The sequence below is a fragment of the Athene cunicularia genome, assembly GCF_003259725.1.
Source record: "Athene cunicularia isolate RWA chromosome 6 unlocalized genomic scaffold, athCun1 chr6_part1, whole genome shotgun sequence".
NCBI lineage: Eukaryota > Metazoa > Chordata > Aves > Strigiformes > Strigidae > Athene > Athene cunicularia.
This window is the reverse complement of record NW_020799105.1, coordinates 625,259-646,074: the sequence shown is the minus strand read 5'-3', so window position 1 is coordinate 646,074 and position 20,816 is coordinate 625,259. Positions and strand designations below refer to the sequence as shown.

General features: G+C 36.7%; 1 protein-coding gene across 3 annotated transcripts in view; it reads right to left on the bottom strand.

Annotated features, from left to right (window-relative positions):
* DLG5 (discs large MAGUK scaffold protein 5) overlaps positions 1-20,816 on the bottom strand; it is a 75,742-nt gene that overhangs the window by 48,958 nt on the left and 5,968 nt on the right. The window contains exons 2-5 of one of the 3 annotated variants that reach the window (XM_026851265.1): positions 14,533-14,701; positions 9,258-9,401; positions 6,465-6,648; positions 2,778-3,037 (exon numbers count right to left, since the gene is read on the bottom strand). In XM_026851265.1, coding sequence (XP_026707066.1) covers positions 2,778-3,037; positions 6,465-6,648; positions 9,258-9,401; positions 14,533-14,701 — 757 coding nt within the window. Of the gene's footprint in view, positions 1-2,777; positions 3,038-6,464; positions 6,649-9,257; positions 9,402-11,706; positions 11,760-14,532; positions 14,702-20,816 lie in introns of those variants that run through there. The other 2 variants (XM_026851266.1, XM_026851267.1) reach the window with 2 other exon arrangements.

The following is a 20,816-nucleotide window of genomic DNA, read 5'->3' as shown; positions in this document are numbered from 1 at the left end:
CCCACACACACACACACACCCCTCACGCTGTTTAAAAGTGCAATTTCTTGTCTAATCCAGTATGTTGCCTGACCTTTCCTGAAAGATCTGTAAAACCAATTTCAAATATTTCCTCAAAAGCCTCAGTGTATTCAAAGCATTGCCATAGCTTTACTGAGACATCTGCCAGTAATTTCAAAACCATTGCCCCGTTCCTTTCAGGCAATTCTTCAGTTTAAGATATCATTGGGCTGGCAGTACAGAAGACCTAACGTCACAATCTGAATTTCTTTTTTATTTTCAGAACTGTATTCAGAAGCGTGAATGTAAGAAGAATATACTATAGGAGAAGTACAAGGATGTCAGACTACATTTAACTATGACAAACCACCTCATTGCCATGAGAGAACCCACAGTACATTTGAAAATTATTTGGGGGGTCAAATCAGGAAGAACACTGTGAAGATACAAGGGAGAGTGAAGGAGAAAAAATTTAAGACCATGTTTGCCAAGCAAAAAAAATATCACAGGTAAGGAGGAAACAAAAAAATCCTAAAAACCAAAACAACCAAACCACAACAAGCATACGGAAGTGATCAGAGGGAGAAAGGAAAGCCTGTGCGATAGAAGGACATTCTTAATCAATAGCGATAACTGAAGAAACCTGAAAACAAAGTTCCAGCTGAAACACCTTCGTTGTGCTTGATCTTGCATTGCCTCCTAAGGAGGAAATACAGGCAGCTGGATCACATATTCACAGATGCATTCTGCAGAGATAGTCCATTTCTAACAGCTGTTGTGAAAGGGAATAGCAGGGTTGGATGGGTCAGAAGCAGGTTCAGTTTATAAGGAGCAACCAGTACTAAAAAAAGCCTTCACCAGGACTACCTGCTTTGTCTTCAGTGCAATTGCAAACTATGAGCAGATAGATCCGAGTGCCATAGCCCACATTCAAAATGCAGAGACACACGTGTAGGCTAATGTTTAGCACAGGAATTAGATAGCCAGTATAGCTAATTTGTAATCTGCAAACTATTCACTAACTAAATCATCTCGGTAGCATTCATATGCCTGTGTTATTGTTACAACGTTCCAGATAAAAGAAAAAAGGCTCAGCACTTCTCTGATATTTAAGACCAAAGAGTAATTTAAAATTAAACTACGGCTATCAGTAGAGTCTTGCTCTTTCTGCTATCTTTAAAACCTATTTAAACTGTGTTTACACTTGGTGTTAATTTAGAAAAAAAAAAAAATCAGTGCTGCAATTTATGACCCATTCATCCTCAAACTACCAGTTTGTTAAATCTTATATTCTGAAAAGTATACACACCTGAAAGGCATTTTAAAAATTTTTTGTCTGTCATCCACAGAAATATAGTTTTGCTTATGAAGAAAGGGTATAAACACAAGACAAATAAAAGTTTCTAGAAATACAAACAAGTAAAATAGAAGTCCAGACCCAAAGCCAAGTGAATAAAATGCAAAAATTCCTGAAGTTCAGTTATATTAATTTAGTTGGATCACTGGTTCACAGAAATGTGAATATCTTTCAATAGATTCTTAAAACCAACCTCTGCTCAGTATCAAACCACACCTTCCTCTAAAGAAGGTGACCTAAATCACAAGGCCATAATCAAATACATTAAGCTTCTGCATGTATCAGCATGGATGCAATATTTCTGTAGCATATATGAGGCTTTCCCTCACTTCCAGGAACCTATGACAGTTTAAATTACATAACTTCTTCTCGTATTACTCATATTCTCCTATAACTTAATTGGATGTATCATAACTATGTACATGCTATTCATGTGTACATTGTTATCTATGCTCAATCTCGCCTTTTTGAATTAATAAATCTATAAATGTGAAAAAAAAAAACCCTGGGTTTCAGCTTTGGTCTGTGGGAGTTGTATATTAACCCTAACTTATGTCAGTGAAAACATTCTCAACACGCCCACGGATGCTCTTTGAGTCCTTATGTATGTTAGTCTTCTTCCTATCCCAAAGGGGTAACTGTATCTTACTGTATGCTTAGTATCTTATTGTACTGTAGGCTTAGTATCCAGAGGAGTGGAGAGAGGTTACGTGTGGTGTGACATAGTATCTGTGCCCTTCTGTTTTGGCACTTGTGCTGCTTTGTAGCATCAGCACCTGCTCAATGAAGCAAGACTCCCAGACATCTGCATCCAGTGAACTCTGCTGCCGGTCCAAAGCTCTGTCTCCGAGTCCCACACAGTCTGCAATTCTAGTATCATGAAAAGTTAACTTATGCTTGAGAACACCTTCATTTGCCAAACACCTTTCAGGTATTACAGCCTCTTACTGCCTTGTTTTTCGTATTTAAAGAAAGATATATATGTTGATGTGCTCATCACCCATTGAAGAGTTTCTTTGGAACACGAAGCCTGAGGTTTAACAAAATTTTGTTGGAATTTGATTCCTGTGTCTACAAATAAGAACAAATAAACATAGCTTGAAAGGCAGAATATCCCTTTCTCACATGAGCTAAACAATGGTTAAAATTCTTCATACAATGCCAAAACCCTGAGAAATCCTTTTATCAAGAAAAAGCACTATTTCTCAAAGTAAACTTCCCCATCACACCTTCTAGGACCTTCCAGAAAATCTTATACAGAAACACATGCTTACTCATCAGACAGAGGTAACATACACTACAAAAAAAAGTTCAAAAAAATAGTTAGAAAAGTATTTGTGACTCTGTAATAGAGAAAATGCTAATTAGAATTGCTACTGCCTTCACAGAATACCTGAAGGGTATCAAAACCTGATTATACCTTCTAAGAGAGGATGAATATTGCTGCTGAAAGTGTATTGCTGTGTCCCTTTGCTTCATTAACATGTCAATCTGTTTCTGGAGACGTCTGTTTTCCTCTTCAGTCTGTTCTAGGCGGCTCAGATCTGTATTGTGACTTGCGATCTTCTCATTGTACCGTTTCCTTAGGGCATCATAATCCTTCTTCACACCCTCTAGCTTGTCCATTGCTGTATCGTAAAGTTTATTTAATATCTCTGATGAACCATTTTGTTTCATAACCTAAAAAGATGTCAGAAACTTTATTAATCAATGCAAGTTTTTATCATTCCAATAAATTTGATTCAAAATATATATAAAAACAGTATTAGAACAAAACTATACTAATCAGTTTTATTAATCATTCTTTTTAATGACTAAGGAAACACTGAGGCTCTTCTAAGCATTACCTCTGCTTAATTTTAACTGGGTAAAAAAATCTGCTTTATCACAACTTAGAGTGCACAAGTTTATGAAAATCTCTAATGGTAATTGCTACCAACAACTATTAAACTTCTTGTTTTAGAAGCACTTTGTGATTTTAGCAAGAGGTAATCGTTACTAGATGACCAAGATGATGGCAGTAATTTTGGAATGCCACCACAAGGTGGCATTCATGACAGGTTGTCTGTATCCTCCATGAACAAATTAAATAATTTAAAACTTCAAGAGAATAAAATCTACCCTAAACATGTTATACATTCAGGCATATATCCTAATATTCATACAATATTTCATCTGAGAACTACCCACAGAGGTTTGTGTTTCAAAAGCTATTAATGAAATAGGAACTGGAAAAAAACATCTAAACATGAATAAAGTTTGACCTGAATCTTAGTTTCAAATTATCCATAGACAAACATCTTGTTAATAGCAACGTTGATTATAAATGAAAAGCAACAACAACACAAATCCCCTCACGTGCTTCAGCAATCTAGTCCTCCTTCTTTCTCAAAAGGCAAAAAATAGTCAAAGTGCCTGAAATGAGGCCTTAGCTCCCCCCCTTTTTAAAAAAAAAAATTTTTTTTTTTCTAGTTTAGTCTTTTGAACTGAAATTTGGCCTTGATGGAGTAGTGGGAAGAAATAGGAATGCTAAATAGAGAGAGGTGCCAGGAATTTATACAATCTGAACATTAGCCTACAAAAGTATGCCCCTAACTATCTGAAAATAAAAAGTATTAAAAACTGCGAATGAAAAAAAGACAGAAAATATGAGTTCTATAAAAAGTTGAAACCAAACACTTAACAACTACCTTACATGCACAAATTGGCTCCTCATCTTCTTTTGTGTCTTATATTCAGAGTAAGGACCAGTTCCTGAACATGGAAGAACCTGGATGCCTGCAGACCAAAAGGAAAGGCGACCAAAAGAGACTGCCTGCTCTTTGCCAGCTACTCACTGCCCATTGGTAGCAGATAGCAACCATCACTGTCAGGAAACCACTTCTCTACACAGGCAAAATAAGAGAGACAAAGTTCTTCAGCCTGACACCGGTCTCCTTTAACTAACCAAGATAAATAAAAGCAGTGCGTTACTGTTCATAAAATGGTCCTGGAACAAGGCTGAACTTTGGTGAGAGTCTCATTGGCATGGCTATTTCCACATACATCCCTATCCTTGGTGGATTCCGCAGAATAACCCTCGCAGAGTGGACCCATGAGTTTCTAGCATGCATCAGTGAACCATTTCAAATAAGATAAACATATGATAAACTGGAAGCATATGTAAAGTGCAAATATAGGTTGATTTAAACTCACTTGAGAGCCATTTAACTGAAGACTACTTCCCAGAACATTTTGACAACAGGTTTGATAACCAAGTATTTGACAATCCAAACAAGAACAAACCACTTCTCACTGTCTAAAGCATATGAAGGAATGTCTTTTTGCTGAAAATATACTAAATAATTAAAAGAAGGATGAATACACTAGAAACTGGATGGAATTCAGCATGAACTTGCTAACAGAGATTTGACAGAGGAAGACAGAAATGCCATAAACAGGAAGCAGGGTAATAAGGAAGGTGTCCCATTCAAAATCCAGTCTGAGAAAAAGTAAATACTCCCAGCTGGACCAAGGACCAACCATAGCAACAAGAAACTTCATATGAGAGCAGCAGGAACTTAAGCTGGTCAGCTGCTACACAGCAAATCCATGACTCCCACATGAAGAATAAATCTATCATATTTGCTCTCTGAGGCCACAAAGATGTGTTTTGCTATGGCCTGATGATGAAACAACACATCAGAGGGATCAGAAAGAGTTAGACTAATTCAGATGAGAAATGACAGACAAGTGAGGACTTCTGGCGCCCCTTCAAGAAATCATGATTCACTCTGACATGCTGAGAAATGGAGTTACACAACTTTCTCACCGAGAGTCACATACATAGTTCTCTTAAAAGGTTTAATCGTGATGTTGACATGAGACTGAATTTCTTTAAATAAATACTGATACTACAGCCTCCTCCTGTGCCACCAGATAATTTCAAACTTCAGGACAGAACTCTGAAATAAATATTCTTCTCTTGGAGGTTTTTTATCCCTGTTTTGCAGACTGCAAAACTAAGGCACAGCTATAAATTAAGCTATTTCCCTAGGTTTACAAAGCAAAACATTTCTGCTATCTTTCAAACCAAGCTACTAAAACATTTTGCATCAGAACTCTCAGGTTAGGATCAAAAGGAAATACAAATCCTCACACCTCTTTGCACTAGCCCTAAAGCACTGTTCAGCACATCCGACTTGCTTTGACCTTTGCCCCTCCTACCCTAGCAAATAATTATTTTTGTTTGCATAGGTTTTGCTTCTGAAGCCTAATGTTTGACTTGCAAGTTTGCCCTATGAATCAGCCTACACACAGTTAGCCGAGATACTCTGTTTAACCATTCCACATGTTGCTGTAACTATTCTAACTAAATGATCAGTTTTTTTCATAGGTGAATCATGAACCCGGTATGATCTCCTCATTATTGCTCCTCACTCTTACTTTTCTTTCTTCACAATGTGTGAAAAACATTGGCCTGGAGACAGCCTGTTATATACATTTCTGAAACGTCCCTCCCTGAGTACTGAAAAGCTTGTCTTTTTTTGTTTCAAGTTCAGAAATCTTACTCAACCTGTAGCTTTGTTCTAGTTGAATAGCATCTCTAAACCTAAATAAACTTAGCTCTGTCACTCCCCTAATGCTGTCACTCAATTTAAAACAAAACAAAATCGAACTCATCTCTGTCACTCTTTTTTTTACTGCGATTCTTTCCAAAAAAACCCAAGCATAGCATGCAAGTTTAAAGCTAGTCCTGTCCCATAAAATACCTTAGGAAAACAATCACATTTTTCATCACTTTGCAACTTCAAGATGGGTTTTTGATGCCTCTCCACACACTTAAAAAGATAACATGCATATACAATCTTCCTCATGTACATTTTTTCCTTAAATTTCTTAATACTACCTAATATTCTATATCCCTTTCTTTTTTCCAGCTAGACAGAGAAAATTAATTAGTATCCAAGATGTCATTTTCTCCCCTAGTGCTGTAAAACGTAAGGTGGATTGTAGAATCAGTAAGACAAAAAAGGCAGCAACAGTACACATTTGGTTTTATTGACTTACTTATAGAAGGAACAATTCATGATCTCTTCCAGCACATAGACTATAAACTGTAGCTTACCTGCTGCTGCTGGCTGCGCAGGTCTGTTATCTCTTTCTGATCCTCATCATGAAGTCTCTTCATTTCCTCACATGACTGCTGGAGATGATTATGTTCTCGCACCAGCTGTGTGTTTTTCCTCTTCAAGGTATCCATGTCCTCCTTCAGCTGTGACTGGTCACTCAGCAGTCTACTGTGCAATGTGCTGTCATGACACACAAAAAATGCTCTTAGCAGCCAACTTGCCAGGACAAAGTCCTGGACTAATTCATTTCAAGTTTCCTACCAAGAAAGCAGGTCAAACTAACCAATTCTGCATATTTGAGTATTCCAAGCACCAGGGAAAAAAATAAACAAACAGGACCGTAAGTATGAAAACATGCTGAAGTACAAAATACTGTTAAACCGCCTCAGGAGAGATGATGGATTTATGCCACCTATCCATGCCATTTCACAGCCATTTTAAAAGCAAGCAGATAGACAAACAGAAACGGTGTAATCACGAGCATAAAATGATCCTGGAGACAACAGGAATTATCCCACTAAAGACCTCCTCTTTCTCTCAGGCCCCTCAGCTGGGCAGCAGCTAACCAAAACACAACTAAATTTTTTTGTAGTTTTCATTTAAAAAAACAAAACAAAACAAAGCAACCCTAACAAACAAAAATCCCCAAACAAAAAACCCCAACAAAACCAACTAAAAGACACTATGTATGTTTCAACTACATTCAAGCAGGTAAAAAGTTGTCAAAGTTACTCCAAACTTCATTATGCAAGCATAAACAACTGAGAGCCACATGAGGAGGCTTATCATTCAGATTATAATTCAAGGTGGCAGCCCAAAATTAGACCAGACCACTGCTGAAAAAGAGCAGAAAAATCAACTGAATGTATTTTACTACTGAAAATCAAATCAAGAGTGACAATTTGTTACTGACAAGTATTTTTGTTGTTCAACAGAATGATTAGAACTGAAGTCTCACACCTGCTGGTAAAATATTTGAAGTCCATCTTTATTTAAAAAAAATAAACTAAAACCACAAAACAACACAACACACAGCAATGAATAGAGCAAATTTACATTTTAAGATATTTTATTTTCCTTCCTTATCAAGTGAAAAAACATGTCCTGTACAATGACTCAAAGCATTAAAACCTTTCCTTAAAATTAGAACAACCTGCTACAAAAAAAATAAAGCCTTTAACAGATTATATTCATACAATTAAACACACATAATCTCTGCATGTAGGTTATTAATCTGCTGAGTTTTGTTGGAATGGTAACTTTTTTTAAAAAGCATGGGGTTTTAAGAATTACTGCAGGAAAATAATATTTGAATAGTGTATTCTACTCAATTCCTTTCTTCACCCTGAGAATTACTCACAGGATGAACAGGAGTTGCATGCATGGATTTCAACATGTTTTGTCATGTTTTGGGCACCTAACTCCAACAGTGAGTTTCAGCCTCACTGAAGTTTCAAGTAGGAAACTTAATTATTGAAATCCAATTACATAAATTCTTGTAACAAAAAGAATTAATTCTGAATCAATTAAAATTTGCTATACTTTCTTCTGACCAGATAATTTTAGTCTGTAGGAAGTGCAAATGCAAGGGTTTTGCTTCTATATACACATCATTTTGCAGAAGCCTAAATTGTTCATCTCTGAAGAATATGCTTATCTTCTTGTTACACTTGAGTATTTTAGTCAGTCACTCTACCTTTTAAAACTTAGAGGTTTTCTCCTGATATAAGAGGGTGAATCCTTTTATACTATCACAAAAATACTGAAATAAACAGTGTAACACAGTATGGTTTCAGGCACCACAGAACTTCTGAATAAGGTGAGCAAAACACTAATTTTTTTAGGATAAAGAATACAAGTGTTTCACATAAGCATTCTATGGACATTGGTATTTCAGCTCTGAAAAACATCCATCTACAATGTATAGATCACTAATGCTTCCTACAGAATTCACTAGCAAATGAAAATACTTAAAATCCTCAAATGAAACTAGGAATGAAGTTGTTCATAAAGAAGCCACACAACTTGCTGCATCTGCACCTGTTGACAACCTTTAATATTGTTTACAGGCTTTTGAAGAAGAATTTAAGAAAACAGTGCTTACCTTTAAAGGCTTGAAGAGCTGTGGGTGAAAATGTTGTGTAAGAACTAGCAGCCCCCCCAAAAACAGATGCTGTCATTAAATGCTAGTCATACTTAATAGTATATATTTAAGTGAAATTAACTTCAAACCAAAAATTTATCTGCATTTCTATTTCTAAGATGTCTTCCCTTCAAGCAAAAACCCCCATGTTCCTATTTGCATCAACAACTGATTTTTAAGCAGAAATAATACATGCTAGGAATATTCACCATTTGCTTCCTATTTTATTGCATTTTCATAAAAGCTTGCAATTGTTCTAAATCTGCGTTAATTCTTACACAAACCAGCATGAGAGATATCACAAGCTATTAAAGTAAGACATGACATTCTCTCGAATTGTATTCTGCCCTCCAGTCTGACAGTAAAACTATTAGGTTATTATTGCAAGTCGGCAACCATGCTTTCCTTGCCAGTGTCTCATCAAGACATAAGGGATTTCTATCTCAAATTCCTCAAAGTAAAATAAGTAATCCATACTTTATCATTTCCAATAGGCCAGAAGTGTTTTATCTGATGCAAGAAAACATTAATCTTGCCGTTAAAGTGGAAAAACAGAATTAAAAAACTATGATTACTATGTTCTAATACTTCATGATCTAGCACAGACTGGTAAACTCCTACTGTTTACAGCTTTACTAATACTTACTGATAAAAATCTGCCTCTTTTGCTGCTTCTTCACACCTTTTTAGTGTCTTTGTGTGTTGATTCTGAAGAGACTGTAGGTCTGACATGGCCTTCATGCACTGAATTTTCAGTCTTTCATAATCATGATTTGGTTTTGGACTAGGCCTATCATGGAAGAAGAATATGAAGTCAAACATCAGCTGCTAAAGAAAATGCAAAGTCTGGGAAATTACTATCCGGTCAAACAATAATATCACACAACTGTCGATATTTAGGTTATATTATGCTTTAACTTAAATACTTCGCATTAAGATGTGACCACAAGTAAAAAAAAAAAAAAAAAAAAAAAAAAAAACTTTAACCTGTATTAATTTTATAATGTGATCTAACATCTAATAATCTATCACTAACACAGCCAAAATAGTACTGAGCAAGCATGTACCCTCTCTTTTGAGCAGCAGTATTATCACAGAGAAGAACTGTCACTTGATAGAAGAACAAGTCAATCACAGCTCTCCAGTGCTACCATGTCAAAACTCTCAAAGAAAAAGCACAGAGCTGAAGAGAGAGTGGGGCTGAGGCTGCCAGAGTCAAGTGGGGGTGCATGGAGACCTGAGCTAGGAAAAACTTATCATGTAGGCAGCAGGTGGAGGACCTTGTCTATAGGTCTCTATGAAAATCAGGGTCAGGGTGGAGAGAAAGACCTCTGATGGGACACCAAACAAAAGTCTCTGTGCTGGCAGAATTCGACCAGTTTGAATAATCCAGCATTGAATTTAAATAATTTGACCAAGTTATGCTACTGAATTATATATCTGATTGAGTGTTACCATATTCTTTTAAACTACTATAAGTGAATGACAAAACATGTCAGAACATATTTCAATAAGATAACCCAAACTCGGTCCAAATAATTATTGGGACTCTACAATATAATATAATCTCCAATAAACAATTTTCAGTAAATTGAAGAATGTGGAAGCAAAAGTCAGTCAAAAGAAAAATTGGATTGGGATGACAGAGAATAGAAAACTTCTAAAATAATCTCCCTTGTTATGCAATTGACCAACATAGATTATGTCTAAAATCTATGGTCCCTGATCATGATACCTTTATTTATTTATTTATTAGAAAAATCATCACTCATGCTAGAAACAAAATTAGAAGGATTATGCCTCCTGGTTTTGAAGCACTAAGCTTCTAAAGGAGACTCTTAATTGAACTCTTCCTCCTCTGCATGGTCTTAAAATGAAACTTATGACAGCTGTCCCTATGTTGTCTCCTAGGTCTCTTATAACTCCATGAGCAATAATAAAAACCAAAACCAAATCAAAAATAAAACAATTGTTTTCTAATTTAACTCTGTTTATCCTCATATCAGATTTGTTCCGCTGCTGCACAGATCACCCTTTCTTCCTCCCACCTCACTCTCTCCCAACAAGCCTCACTGTAAGCGCAGACTGAAAAGCAAACAGAATTCTCTGCTTCATACAACACCAGCCACATGGATCCTGGAACTGAAATGCAGCTGCCAACTGAATCCAAATGAAAATGGTTTCATACTACTGCAGCAGTGAGAGCTGCTGGAAAAATAAATAACCAGCCACATCTGATTCACAGACTTTTAGGGAGTGTGTGTACAATATGAAGGTGCTTTTTAGAAACCCAGTTACATTTGGGTTGCTGAATAGTAAGGTCTTCAGTTGTAACTCCTCTTTTTCTCCCTTCTCCAGAGAAATGCTTCTGGGGAAAACAAAGACAAAAAACCCCTTCCTTGACTGACAGGCTTTAGCTACAACTAAAGTCAAACTCAAAAAGGAACCAAATACTCAAGTCACATCCACGGGGATATCTCTTAGGTTTTCTTTTTAATTCACTTTTTGGAGGTGCCAAAAGTAGTAGTACATTATTCATACGGTGTTATTGATATATAACCACAACCACTGCAGTGGTGGTCTTTTAAAAGACAAACTTAGTCACAAGTAAAACTCAATTTGAAATGTTCACACCCTTGACAGAAACACTAAAAATCTAAGTATTGATTTAAATCAGACTAGGGTGATATTGAAAGTGAACACCATCTGTCCACCACACTTATTAAAATGACAACATTAATTGAAGCACAGTTTAACTCTCAGCTAAAGTGTTAACCTTACTGAGACCCATACTAAACCTGTAATCATATTAAACCTGTAATCATGAAGTCATATTTGACTGAAACATTTCAGTGTATGAATTTTTACTAAAGGATAACTATTAGGTAAGTCTCAAAGCTATGGTGAGAATTTGTTCTACAAGTCTTAACATCAACTATCTATATTTCATATATTGCTGAAGTAACACTAGCACTATTGTAAAGAAAAAAAAAATCCTATAAACATATCGATACCATGTAGGTAACGAGGAAGGAAGAACAATGCCACCAATAACATCCTGTGTCCTAGCTCATCTACATGAAGTAAAAAAAAACCTGGATAGCCAAGGCTGTATGGTTCCATAGTGCTGTTCCAAGGGTTTTTGTCTCAGCAAGAAAAACAGGGATACACACAGGAGGAATATTAGAAGTCAAAAACCCAAACTACCATACAAAGCAGTCCATTCAAACACATGTAGTGGCTGACTCTTGTTTAAGTAAGACCACCACAGTTTTATGCTGAAATGCCTCACAAGATACAGAAAACTCTGATTTCAATAAAGGAGAGGTGTCAGTTACTATTTCGGAAGCATTGTTTCAAATAGTAATAAAATTTAAAATGCTAGTGTCAAAGGTCCAACTCTTTTTTTGATGTCGATACTTACTTAACAACTGTAAAAATCCTTTGTATTCCAGTGGAATTACCCTGAGCATAAATCAAGGCCACAGTGAGATTGACATTTACATGTATCTGATGCTAACACAATAGCTAACGCCAATGGCACATGCAACTTTTTGGGCAATGCCTACCCAACAACTTGAAAATGTTATCATTTACCATTGCAATTCCAACAACAACAATTACAGATTACACATAAAACAGTCTCTTTTCAAAGGCAGTTTTCAAGAGTTTTATTTGTATTGAAGTTGTCTTCTACTATTACATAAGTAGTAAGAATAGCAAGTTTAAGTGTATAAAGTGCACCTTGAGCACTCTAAATTATTTGGTCAAATCTTTGCTGAATCACAACACATGCATGCATACAGTTACTGTCAAGTGACACAAGTACAGCATGAGCAATCCTACTCCTGTCCAGCAGGATGACACATGTTTATCTGATCCAACACATCACAATTCACTTCTGTGGCTCCTCTTCCACTGCTCCAGACTTAGTCAACACTTGCTTTGGCAAACAACTCTCAGTTTTGCAACTGACAGCCTTCAGAGCCAGCACAGGCCAGCCTACTAATGTGTTGCTAGCTGAAACCACTCTGAAGGACACCATTGCAACATGTCAAGATTTGCCTCTACACCACCTGTGTTGGGTACAGCCACGGTTAAAGCAGCATATGCTGCCAAGAAAGCAAAAGCCCTTTTTGGGTAGTAAAAGTCACCATCTAAATAATCATCTTTCAGGTTTCACACTTCAGAATAACAGTTTGCAATGTCTGGGCTTTAACTCCTGGAAGCTGAAGATTAGTTTTATATGAGGAAAGAAAGCAAAATAAACTTAGAAAAAATACCAGCAAGCTTTCAAAAAACATAGATGTGGGTGTTAGGAGTAGTTGCTTTTATACTGAAGGAAAAAAAAAATCAACTAAGAATTTCATTCACTTCCCACTCAAATATTTGGATGGCAGCATCCTCCATCTAGCAAATACTGTCCAAGCACCGCCCAAATACAATGCTTATTTTGATGAGTTATTCTTTAAGCTGTAAACATTTATATTTTCCATAATCCTACACTGGCAGCAAAAGACTGATTTGACAATTAAAGAGAAAAAACTAGGGCTTTCTATAGGACAGCTCATCAGAACTTTATTAATAGCATCCCAGATGATGGAGAACATTGTTGTAAACTATCAAATCCTCAAAGCCTAAGATCTAGTGACTTCAAATAATAAATCCCTCTGTATAATTAAGTAACTGGAAGGTATGCAAAAGATGTTAACACTTGACAACCTCTTCTTCTCCCATACCCACAATGCTTGGAGACCTTCAGATAGAACACAATGCTCAAAGTAGCCCTCAGAACTCATGGATGGAGGAAGGGGGCATTAAGTTGAGTAACTAAGGAGTGAATAAAATGCCCAGATTCTCTCAAGTCCAGTTCACTAGTTCAAATACTGACCTTATCTCACAAGCACAAAAAGTTTAATTAACAACCAGACCACCTGCAGATAGAGCTGATGAAGTAACAAACAACAATAAAATACTGAAGTTCAGAGAAGTCATGCATCATGGCAATACTGCCAAAAATCTCTTACTTGCTATTATTTCAGATTCGGTGACAGACAATTTATTCCAAAGTTCAAAAAGTTTCTTACATGTGCTTACTGTAGGCAAAAAATACCTGCTCAGTGTGTCCCAAGTCACATTTATAAACATTAGCCCTTTAAAATAAACCAATTCTTTTTCTTACCCAATAAACCCCTAACTACAGTTAACTCATACTCTCCCTGAGTACTATCTTCCTCATAATTTATCATTAACCCTCAAATATATTAACCCCCAAATTAGAATGTGGCATAAGGCTACTGGCCATTAACTGACTTAGAACATGTGTTACTTTCATTTGGCAGCACCCATAACTTCTCAGTGGATAAGAGTTCCTTACCCTCAGTATGTTAATACTACACAGTCCCCCAATATATCAGAAGTGCAGCTCCTCAAAAACACTTAGTTCCCTCCAAAGATGACCAAACTCCTCTCTGTAGAAGCACGAGAATAGCAGAGAATTTTTTTCCTCTCTTAATTTCTGTCATCCAGCCAAGTATTCTGAGCTATTTTCCTTTTTCCTCTCTTGCTTTCAAAACAGCAAATGCTTCAGCCACTGTCTTCTTTCTCTTCCCACAACATAACTCAGGAAGCCTAAACAAATAGCCTGCTTTCTTCTCTCAACATAGACATGAGCCCTACTCCCCCTCATTCCCACAGCAAAATTACTGGAGAAAGTGGGAATCTGTCACAAGATGTTCAACAGGCAGCTCAAACCTGGATGTGGTCATCTATGTAGACTCACATCACCAGGATAACAGGTAAGTTACAAGCAACATATATACATCACAATATCCTTGCTGCTTTACAAGCAAGCAGAAGCCAAGACACTTGAAATCACTACCAAGGACTAAATTAAAATGTTATATATCCTTTATTTTTACCTGCAGTCATCAAAAGTTGATCCAGGAGATGAAAGTGCAAGTCGCTTGCGCAGCTCATCCCTCTCTCGAGTTACTTGACGGAGCTGATACAATATTGTCTCTAGCTTCTCACTCATCTGTCTTGTGTCTATTACAGGTGGTGGAGATGATGCTTTACCAGTCGTACCTGACCGAGAGACAGATAATTGGCAGTCAGATAACTCCTCAAAAGAAAAATACAACTTCACTAAAGAAGTTAACACTAATTTTATAATTCCTGTATTTTGGGGTTCAGAATCCTGTTCAAAAATGAAACAAGTCATGGAAGTTTTCACCTGTCAGTTGACACAAGAATAACTCCAGACAGAAAGGCCTTATGTGTGTTGCAAGGTAAGTTTGCATGAGTAGCTTCCTTGTTTACTCATGAACTTACAAATTGCCTGTAAGGCAAGGCAAGTTTGTGGTTCACAATCACAAAGACCAGTGACAGAAGTCACAGGTACAAAATTATTACCAATAAAGAACGATGTGCTTGCTTCTAAGAAAAAAAGATTCCACCCACATCATCTTACCCCAGTGACAGCAGAGAAACTGTTACAGCACAGGGGCTCTTTTCCAACTGCCAACATTTCTTTTTAATGTAATTCTATGCTTTCACGTGTCACAATTTATCGTGCTTTCACATGTTGCAACTTACCAGCCCAGTACACAAAGTTGAATCTTTAACTTGCCAATAAATCATGAGAAAAAGGCTTCATTAACAACATTGGCTAAAACTAGCACATTACAATCACTGCAACTGGACTACACATCAAATTTCCTCTAAGGGGCAGTCATACATTAAAGAGTTTTGTGGAATCTTTTCATTCTCAGCTTTCTTAGTATCAGAGAGGAATGATCATGCCTATCGTCAAAGAGCTACACTAACACAAAGAGATCTTCTGCCTCAGATGAGAGTCTGATACATTGTTTCACAACATGCTGACAATTAATTAAAGTATAATTTTCATTCTGCTCATTTTAATCCCAGACACAAAAACTAACTCAAAGATATAGGTCACAGATGTGAAAATTAAAGGCCTAAATGTATATAGGAGTTCACTATTTTCTACCTAAAAGACAAATTCTAGAAATAGTTTGCATAATTATACAGCTCAAACAAGTTGATGACATACATATTAACTTGTTAGGATGTACCTTTATTACGCCTTTTTCTAAAATGAAGAAACAAAAGATACGATAGTAAAATCATGCTCGCCAACAACTGCTTTTGAAAGAAAGAATTTCAAATGTAATTATTTCATGTGATTAAATACTAACGAGTTGCAGGGATTGGCTTTTTATCTTTAAGCCCAGTTCAGGAAAGTATTACAGAATACTAAAACTCACTCCAGCTTTCAAGTAGAACTACCTGTGCTTTAAAGCTGCCACATCAGAGTAACTGCAGAGACAGGGTTATCACACATACAGCATCTCAAATAAAAGGAACCATTTTCTTATTCCTTTCAGCTGTTACTGTAAGTCAGCAAATTACAGTTTATGAGCACAGATTGTTCTTTGAATCTAACTATTGCATAATAATGTCTATAAACGTTCTAATAGTGAACTGAAGAAAAAAAAAAAACCCGCAGGAATAGCCTGCATTCTGTAGAAAGACACAAACTTGCATCGCTCAAAAGTCTCAATGGAGGCTGCATTTTGGCTTTCTCCTACTAGTTTGATTCATTCCTCCATCCAGATGAAGCCCCTTCATCCATAAGGGCTAAGATCTCACACTTTTAAAATGCAGTTATCCTTTCTTTTTCTAAAATAAGAATCATTCTATGTAATTTTTAAAGCAAGGTTATACAGGAACCAGTAATAATACAAATGCACTATCATAGGCTCATGATATAGGGAATAAATTCAGAAAAAAACAAGTGGACAGATTAAAAAAGTTAGAATACATATTCTTTTGGAATAGTTTGGACACATCAATGAGCAGGGAATTTCATAATAAGTGAAAAGGTAAAGGCAGACAAACCTAATTCAGGTACTGATAGGCTTCATGGTCTTGGGTAAATTCAGTGGCAACCTACATATCTTCCTACTTGAGCTGACACATCAGAACATTCGCAACACTAGGAAAGTCCCCTTCTCATCCTTACAGAGAAGTTCAAATGTTTATCTGTCATCCTGAGGCTGCTTGTGAACAGAACAGATTAACAGGATGCAAGGGGCACTAGAGGGAGGAGGAGATAAATCAAGAAGGCTGGTGGTCTTCACGTGGAGGAAAGGGCACTGAATTAACAATAGTCCATCACTAATATCAGTGTTAAACCCAGCAGCAGTCCCACGGACAGTGACTGCTACAGAAGTCCTACACAATCACGCAACAGCTGCTCTAGGAATATGAAACACAGTAGGAGACAAGAATTATACATCTGTTTCTCCACCTCTTTTACCCCCACAGCTTTGACAGCATCCCAGTGACAATCTGAGGAGAACATTTGTGCACATAGTCCCAAAACTGTGCCAAGCAAGACAAGACTGCTTTAAATAAAGATAAGCTAATTAAGCCCTAGGAAAGAAGCTTTCTTGACTAATGTGGAGCCATTTGTCTTACTACCAAAACCGGTTATTATTAAACTTGACACATTTTACCAATACATCAACAAGTACTTTCATCTCAAATGCAATTATGTTGTTGTCAATGCCAAATATCAGCCAAGAGATGTATGGCTTTTAAGTGCTATAAAAACAGAGATCAATATGCTCTAGATATTCTCCTTCTTACACTTAAAAGAAGCCCAAAAAGTTTATGTTTGCTTGATTTACTAACAACCTTACATTTTCATTAGTTGTACAAAAGGTCTCATAAATGTTAAATCAGACTTGTGTATCTTAAAAACCCCCAACAAACATGAATCAAAATATTTCAGTAAACTCGTCTTTCGTCATAAAAATTCAATATTCTTCATTTCCTTTAAAGGGACTTTTATACCTGAATGCTAAAAGCTTTTTACTCCATCTGACATCCTGATGCAGAAGGAAAGTAACCTGTGCTTCCAGCTTTGTATTTTTTTTTTTTTTAATGTGACTGCACACTTTACACAACAGTACTTCCTTTCTGTACTTTAACCAGTCAAACTGGTCTTAAAATGTACAAGCCTGAAGGCTAAATCTCCATTATCCAAATTATGCCACCTTTCAGCAACTCATCTGCTTTCTCAGACAACCTGGATTTGTGGAAATGTATTTACTGCACATCCTGCCAAGTGCAACTTGTTCATCTGCTTCTGTAAGCCTCACTACTCACTTGGCTAAGCTGCACTTGGTCTATGAGTACCCAGCCACATAGAAGTCACCTCCCTGGTCAGCCTCCAGGTAGGCGTGCTTCACCAGCTCCTGAAACAGCAATCAGCAGGGATACATTGTGTGGGCAAAAATCATTTTGCCCATAATGCTGTAGATGTATTAAGTCCTGAGTACGCATTGCCTTAATCTAAAGCAAGATGTTGCAGGAATTCCATCATACATTGCATAAAAGAAAAGCCTTAAAAAGAGAAGCTGGAGCAACCATATCTTTCATATTCATAGTCCAAATGCTGGACTTCGCAGAAACCACGAAGATCCATTCATGTAATACATACTAAATAGAATACTTGATGATTACTCTAATCATCAATGATGGAAGAGATAATACAGCCACACAGAAAGCACTGCTCAGTTAGCTCTGTACTTGGGGATGGGGTAGCAACTTTTGGGGAAAAAAAAGAAAAGATAATGTTGTAAGAGAAACACAGCTGGGAAACTGGGAAACTTAACTTGACCAAGATGTACCGTAAGGATGAATCAATATAATGTTGAGGTGGGAAAATGGGTACCAATGCATAAACAGCTACTTTTAAGAAATACCATTAACATATTTTGAATAAACTCATTAACCTGAGAAACACACTTGTATGACAGGCTCAACTAATTCAAAAGGCAATCTGTCACAAGCTAAAGGAATGCCTGAATTTTACAATACTTTTCTTAAACTCATAAATTCGGGCCAGTTCTTGCTTGCAAACAAACAGGAGAATATTCATTGTACAGTCAAGCCTTTTTCAGTGCTTTCTTTCATAAAAAATAAAATCAACGGGGATGCTCAAAATACTATTTCTTTATGGCCTTGTAAATCATGAAAAAAAAAAAAATTAGGAAGACTTGCATGGTGTATTGCAAAGCACTATCAACAAGGTTTCCTCCCCCAGCTCAGGAAGGGGTGGGGAGTAAAGACCTATGCTTGCTGTAGGAAAATGGGTGTTATAAATTATTGAAATAAAGTAAATATTTTGAGGACTAAAACAGGATTACATATCAGAAGTTACATTCAGATACATTTCTTCAGATGTATCTTCTGAAGTGGTCTTGAAATAGCAGAGACCACGGAACAGAAGAATTGCATGCAGGTGAAATAAAACACAAGTAAAACCAAGCAGCAATACACTGAGGAAAGGAAACTGGAAAGTAAAATAACAAATTGTGGAAACAGTTTCATCTGACAGACAGAAAACCTAATAGGTTATGAATGCAGTGAGGATCATGTAACATGCAAGGACAAAAGAATGGGTAGCACTTCAATATTTGTTTTAATGCAGAATATAACAAGCTAAACAAACCCACCAGCATGTAACACAAACTTTCAACTTCAGCAAGTTTAAGACTTCAGAAAGAACTGAACAGTGGTCTTAGAAAGACCAATGTGAAAGGAAATCTACAACCTAATACTCAAAAATAGCAAGGAGGGGGGAAAAAGGGCAGGTAAGTTAATTCAAAAAAGTCCTTGCAGAACTTTGCTGAGCTAAAATACAACGGAGAGTAAAACCTGTTATCACGACGAAGGGAAATACAGCTGAAGCTCCTGTGTTTGAACATTCAGGAACTCCCTGGTGGGAAAGCTCCAGCCCTACATTTGTCAAGCTTACAACCATCCACTGAAAGCATAACCTGGTCAAAAGTGTCCAATTTGAACCCAAGGGGGACAGTGACTAGGGTCAACCGCTGCACACCAACCAAGGGGATGAGACTCCACCAGTGCTTGTTCCTTCAAATCATCTTCAGAGGAGTTGTGAGCATCATCTCACCATACTGTTTTTATAGCCCCAAAAGAAGACTGCTGACACCAAAAGCATTTCCTGAATGCACAGGCTGATAAAAGACCCCAGGGAGTAGTGAAAGACACTGTTACAGACATGCTGTCTGGAGTGCAGGAGATGGATATTCACACACACTGTATTTCCATTCAAATCATTACAGACCAACCAAATCTTTGGAAATTCATCCAGACCTGACTAATGTTAAGATATTATAGCAAACAAAATACCATGAAATGTTCAGCTCTTGGTCAGTGGTTCTCAAGCCCTATTTATGCAGAACCCTTAAGAGACAAAGTAGTAACTCAAACAGATTCATTATACAAAATATTTTTAAAACCAAACCAAAATGAAAACAAAACACCCCATCAAACAAACCTACCCAAACAAAAGCCAAAAAAGGCCAATGCCCCTCCTCCAAAACTGTATCAATATACATCAGCAAAGTTACCTTTTTTGTTGTTACTGTTGTGGGTTTTTTTAGAACAGGGTAATTTAGAACTGAGTAATTCTTGGGTACCTCTGAAGTGACAAAGGTTAAAAGAACACTCTGCATGACTACATGTCAACCCATAGCTGCCTGAAAATGGATGCCATCAAAGTCAGTGATAATACTAAAGCTATTCAGAGTGCTTATTACTTAAAAGATGGTTATTAATGCACACACCAACAACTAGGTAAAGAGATTAAGGATTAATCCTAGGGAGATCTACATGATTCATAAATAGGGTAAAATAAAAGGAGACTGAAGTTACTTTAAGTTTGTGCAATAGAGTTTATTTCTAAGTCTTGTTTCCAGTAAACTAAACAGGTACTATTCAGATCAAATGAGAAAAAAGAATATTTAGAAAATAAATCTACAAAAAGGGTTTAATTCAATCATTGAGGCCAAATTTTACAGGAAAATGACTTCTGAATAGACAGACTGATGGGCGAGGAGGTAGAATATCTAAGATCGAAGGCAATCACTGCAGTACAGTAAACAATTCTGATGTGCTGTACTGGTAGTGTTCCTAGAACTTCTCATTCATTTGTTGCCTTTCAGCAGGTGTAATAATGTCACTTTTTCCTCTGTCAGTATTCGTTAACTGTTCAGGTATCTTTACCAAATAAAAAGTTTTGTGTTTGTGTTAGTAAAAAAAGCAAGAAATACAACAAGAGATTCCTATAAGATGTTGGGGGGGG